General features: G+C 33.3%; 1 protein-coding gene across 2 annotated transcripts; it reads right to left on the reverse strand.

Moving 5' to 3' along the window:
- Positions 1-390: 390 nt before the first annotated feature.
- On the reverse strand, positions 391-2,130 carry LOC128168911 (28S ribosomal protein S16, mitochondrial-like). Of its 2 annotated transcripts, none has more exons than XM_052835077.1 (3): positions 2,011-2,130; positions 1,327-1,576; positions 391-707 (listed from the first exon to the last, which is right to left on the reverse strand). In XM_052835077.1, the coding sequence occupies exons 2-3, from the start codon at positions 1,574-1,576 to the stop codon at positions 397-399; spliced, it is 561 nt and encodes a 186-aa protein (XP_052691037.1). In that variant the 5' UTR covers positions 2,011-2,130; the 3' UTR covers positions 391-396. The 2 variants fall into 2 exon arrangements, with proteins under 2 accessions (XP_052691037.1, XP_052691038.1); XM_052835078.1 differs by having other exon boundaries at positions 2,001-2,127.
- Between the last annotated feature and the right edge of the window lie 3,300 nt (positions 2,131-5,430).

Genomic DNA, 5,430 nt, shown 5'->3' on the forward strand with positions numbered 1-5,430 from the left:
TTTGTACCGTTAATCTGCCTTTTACATAGACAAATTGAGTAAGTTATCTAAGATTAATATTACTATCAGTTATTCAACAAGATGCTTGGCTAAGTTGGTCCGCGGAGACTCAAATAGGTAAAGGAGTTCAAGCCACAACTTTTTTTTTTAAATTTGAACTCAACTTGTATATTTGTCCCTTATGTCCATTGGGGAAAATTTGCAATAACTTTGTAAAATGCATGGAGACCATCAATAAATTTATTTTTATTTTTTTCATTTCATTTATAAAGTTTGAAGGATGAATAAAATTTTTATGGCAAAGAAAAAATATATTTGTGGCTGAGGGTCAGAGACCCTTAAGACAATACCACTGTGTATCTTGTGGCAAAAAATGAGAATTGAAAGACAGAGATTTCAGATTTTTAATACAGAGGCTTTCTTTGCTATAGTTATAGATTCTGATAAAGCTTCCTCTAGGTTGGTTACATCTGATTTTACAGTTTTTGTCTGATTGTCTGTGGAAGGTGAATGGTCAATGTCGACACTTTCACTTTTGACCTCCTCCCCTGACTGGTCACTCTCATCTTGAACAATCTTATCTGTTTCCTCCTCTTTCTCCTCCAGGTATTTTTCCTTTAATTTCTGTTCTAGTTCCTCTCGACGCCGAGTTATTCTTTTTGCCTCAACCAGAGTGTAAGGATGAATTGGGAAATAGCCAACAATACCTGAAAGTATAAAAATAAAAATGGATCAATCTTTAAATATAACATAATCCTGTGTGTGATAGTTTTTTTAAAGCATGATACATAATGGAATATGCATAATTATCATGATATTTGTTAGATAATTTTAGCATAAAAATCAAACAAAAACAGTTGATGTCCCAAGTGCATGTGATAGAAATGTGTAAAGAGATAAAATGAAATCCAGCAGGTATCCAGACATGAAATGAGCAAATGTAATGAATTTTACCAAACAAATGAAGTAAAGCATGGGCGCATTCTGTGCTGTACTTAAAGTAAGACTGGTTACATGTATCAAGTTTTCATCATACTCAGTAATAAGTCTTTGTCATACCTAGTAACTGTAGCACAGCATGTGTGAATTTTGTGCTGTACTTAAAGTAATAGTGATTGCATATTCCTATTAACTGTTGCATGGGGGGGGGGGGGGGGATGATGGGATGAATTCTGTGCTGTGCCTAGTAACTGTAGCTTGTGGCGGGTGAATTCTGTGCCATACTTGAAGTGATACTGATTAGATGTATCAAAAAACAGGGAGGGTGAATAGTTCTGTGCTGAACTGACAGTGATACTGATTACATGAATCAAGTTTTCATCATACCTAGTAACTGTAGCACGGGGCGGGTGAATTCTGTGCCGTGCTTGAAGTGATGTCGGATCCTGTCTAAGTTTAGCCCCAGGACCTGCTCCCCAGTCAGGTTTGGTAGCCTGTCATAAAACCCCAGCTGTTCCTTGATTTTCCTGTCCCTTGGATACCTGTTCCATGTGACAACAATCTGATAGAACGGACGATTGGTACAGCCGTACCGAGCCATTCGTACCACCAACTTGGCTCCTGGGTAGGGTTTCATCTGCAGAAAAATAATATGTTTATTTACAACATGTACATAGATACGAAAAGGACCCACAAACAATGCCAACGATCTAATAATGGGTACTATTTGAAATTACAAATCATATAGAGAGCTTTTTTCCAGTAATCTTCTCAATAAGAGCTAAAAGATCGTTCATTGAAAATGTCACAAACTGGAGTATCACAAAAGCTTTATATTAAATTAAATATAAATGTTCCCAGTCAAATAACTACATTAGCATGATCAAGCAGATATTCCTTCGCTGAGAATAAACAAAGAAAAGTTTATTAGATACATACATGTATATGAATGTAATTACGCAGTACATTTGACAGAGGAAATTCGATTTAACCTACGACTTTATGCAATCAAAGTATTGGAGCTAAGAGTGCAATGCCTAAAACTATTGATAATATACTACCTTGCATTACCTTTCTGTATGCGAACTACTATTGTCCTTTTAATTTATCTTATAAGACTTATTCTTAATTCATTCCAACTATCGTTGTTGCATGTTTATCACTTGTAAAGTAACTCGTACTATAAATTTATATCGCATCACAATAACTTGTTCAAGGACAAATTCGTGTCCATTTCATTTTGAATTGTGAAAGTCAGGACCATTTAATTTTAACAGTTTAAGGATGAATTCTTTGTCTGATGTCGAAGAATTTTCAACTGAATAAAAAATAGTATTATTTAATACCCACGATATAGTTAAAATTAAATCCTTTATTTCTTTTTGAATGATATTAAATTCAAAACAATCTCATTTCTTTTCGTGTGCAATAAACTAATCAGTAAATGAATTTGTCGCACAATCATGAGCCCCAGAGCAATACCGAGGACAGTAAGCCAAAAACAAAAAACAAAACAAAAACAAACAAACGAACAAAACAAAAAAACTTTTAAAAAACCCCAAAACCCACCAACATTATATAATATTTTTAAATATAACACGATTGAACAGCAAGCAACCAACCACAGAACGATACAGAATTAGGAAATTTCTGTTAAACACAAGTTATGTTTTTAGCTGATAGTGTATAAGGACCCCTTTCATATCAAAAGTCAAAATTCAATACTACTTTACAAGGATATTAGTTAAAGCTTTAATATGTAACCTTCAAAATTATGTTCGTCACGGTACAAATGTACGAGTGAATGGTTCTAGGATTTTCATTATCATTTATTGAACTGATGAAAAAGTATATGGGGGTTACATGAGTAAGCTTCACATAATCTACATCACCTGAGTTTATTCAGGATAACAAATAAAGATCCTCAATATTCAACAGAACAAATATTAACGATTACATTTTGGAAAATCAATGGCTTTTATTTATAAAAAAAATTCCAAAATATTACTTATATGCGGGGCATCAGGCCCTGTGTAAATCGAATTTCAAGACATTTTGATTTTAATCCAATTATTGTTAATTAGCATTGAAATCAATTTCCAAGAACGATCAAATATAGTTCTAATTCTGATCTGTCGATCATAATCATAATCCTATTGGTGACGAAAAAATTGGTCTTCTGTTATATGCCGATGATATTGCCATTCTTAGTGAAAATGAACTTGAAATGCAAAGATGTCTCGATATTCTTACAGATTGGTGTATGCGATGGAGGTTAAATGTAAACTGTGCCAAATCAAATATAATGCATTTTAGAAAACGAAACATTCCCCGAAGTAAATTCAATTTTAGAATAGGAAATGAAGAGTTACAGTACGTTAATCAGTATCGATATCTTGGTGTTATTTTCCACGAGAAGATGGACTTCAATACAACGGCGGAGGTTTTAGGTAAATCCGGAGGGCGAGTATTAGGGGCGATGATTTCCAAAATTCATAACTATAAAGATGTTGGATTTAATACCTATGAAAAACTTTTTCATTCTTGTGTTGTACCCATTTTAGATTATTTTTTCGGAGTTTGGGGATTCAAAACATACCACTCCATAGAAATAGTTCAAAACCGTGCTATCTGATACTTCTTAGGTTTACACAGATACGCGCCGGCAATTACATTAAATAGTGAAGTAGGATGGTTAGCACCGACACAGAGGCACTGGATATGCATGTTAAAGAGATGGAACAGAGTAATCCAAATGGATGATGACCGTCTTATCAAAAAAGTTTTCCTGTGGAGTTATCGTAACAACAGCACATGGTGCTCACAAGTGAAATAAATTCTATATAAATCAGATTTGTGTTCCTATTTTGATTTTATCCGTATTTGTGATATAAACGAAGTGAAAGCTAAATTATTTAAATACTATGAAGACGAATGGAAATCGAAAACAAGGTCTCTACCGAAACTTAGGACATACGTAACGTTTAAACAAAACGTCCAATTAGAACCCTATGTAACGATGAACATAACCAAACAGGAACGGTCTTTGATGGCACAATTTAGATGTGGAATCCTTCCTCTCAGAGTCGAAACTGGTCGTTATCGAAATGAACCTCTTCAAGAACGTTATTGTGTTCTGTGTAAAAGCAATTCGATTGAAGATGAAAAACATTTTATTTTTCAATGCAAATTTTATGAAAATAATAGAATCTCTTTCTTTCATAGCATAAACTTAGATAAAAGTCTAGATGAAACTGTCAATTTAAATATCATCATGAAAAATAATCAAAGACAGACTGCCAAATATCTCAATTTGATTTATTCAGTTAGACAAAGTTATCTGTACAAATCAAAGTAAACGCATGCGCTCAGAAATGTATATTTGTATATTATAAGATTTCAAAGTGACATATAGGTCCAATGGGCCGGGTGTAATTCGATAATGTATAATATTGTATTGTACTATATACCTATGACATACACATGTCACTATAATAAAATATTTACTTACTTACTTACTTACTAATCACACAGTCTAATGTAAAATAGATGGAAGGTGAGAATTTAGTAGCGTGGAGGAATGACCTATATTATTTAGAATGTGTAAAACAAAATAATTTAAAAGTACAAGATCTCAAAATATGTTGTGTTTTAAAAAAAAACTTACACTGACACAAGGACAAGCGATGATATTGTCATTTTATCACAATTTCTACAACAGAGCTATTTCGACGTTCAGTCAACATCCGGTAGACCACATACCGAAGCTATATAAACCATACAAATATTTACACAACGAGCACTGCTGAAAAGATGCAGCGGAAAAACAAAAGCTTCATCAATATTGAATTCGAAACGGATTTAAAATGTATGAGCCAGAAGTATGCCATGTCGTTATAACATGTTTGGCGACTTGCATGCCTGCAGCCAGAATTTTGCTTTCACCAAAGCCTGATTGCAATCAACTTTTGAAGCAGAACATAAAATATTTATCAAACAGAAGACCCTGTTCATTTGATCCAAAGATGTAAATTACACTTGTCAGGGACAAAATAGAAGGTAAAAAGTATTGTCAATAATGAATTTTACAAATAGAATGTTGTTTGTTATGAAAATATAATATACATGTACTTGATGAAAATTTGTAAAAATTTAAATGTTCTTTTGCCAAAGAATTGATACATCTGAATAGCATGAATTATAACAATTTATCCCAAAAGTTAACTTTTAATCATTTACATTTAGTCATACCTCGCATGATAACGTTAACAGACATCCAATGGGCGTAAAAAAAACAAACTGTTAACAATCGCAGAAATCAGTTGTCAGTTAATGAAAGTAAACCGGCCGCTTTTGGGCGGCTTCGCTTAGATAAAGCCAGGCGGCACGTTGATTGCATTCGTTTTTAAAAGCGTGGGGGAATCTTGACAAGCAAAAAAAAAAAAAAAATTAAAAAGGGGGAGGGGAGGTAAAGTTACAAAATCCTGAAAA

This window comes from Crassostrea angulata, unplaced genomic scaffold (genome assembly GCF_025612915.1).
Source record: "Crassostrea angulata isolate pt1a10 unplaced genomic scaffold, ASM2561291v2 HiC_scaffold_67, whole genome shotgun sequence".
NCBI classification, from domain to species: Eukaryota; Metazoa; Mollusca; class Bivalvia; order Ostreida; family Ostreidae; genus Magallana; species Magallana angulata.

What these genes read in the sequence shown, in the direction of transcription:
- LOC128168911 (XM_052835077.1), bottom strand. Translation starts at nt 1,576, where the DNA reads ATGAAACCCTACCCAGGAGCCAAGTTGGTGGTACGAATGGCTCGGTAC. An exon ending in CCCCGTGCTACAGTTACTAG is followed by an intron (nt 708 to 1,326) that starts GTATGATGAAAA and finishes TTATACTTTCAG; the next exon opens with GTATTGTTGGCTATTTCCCA.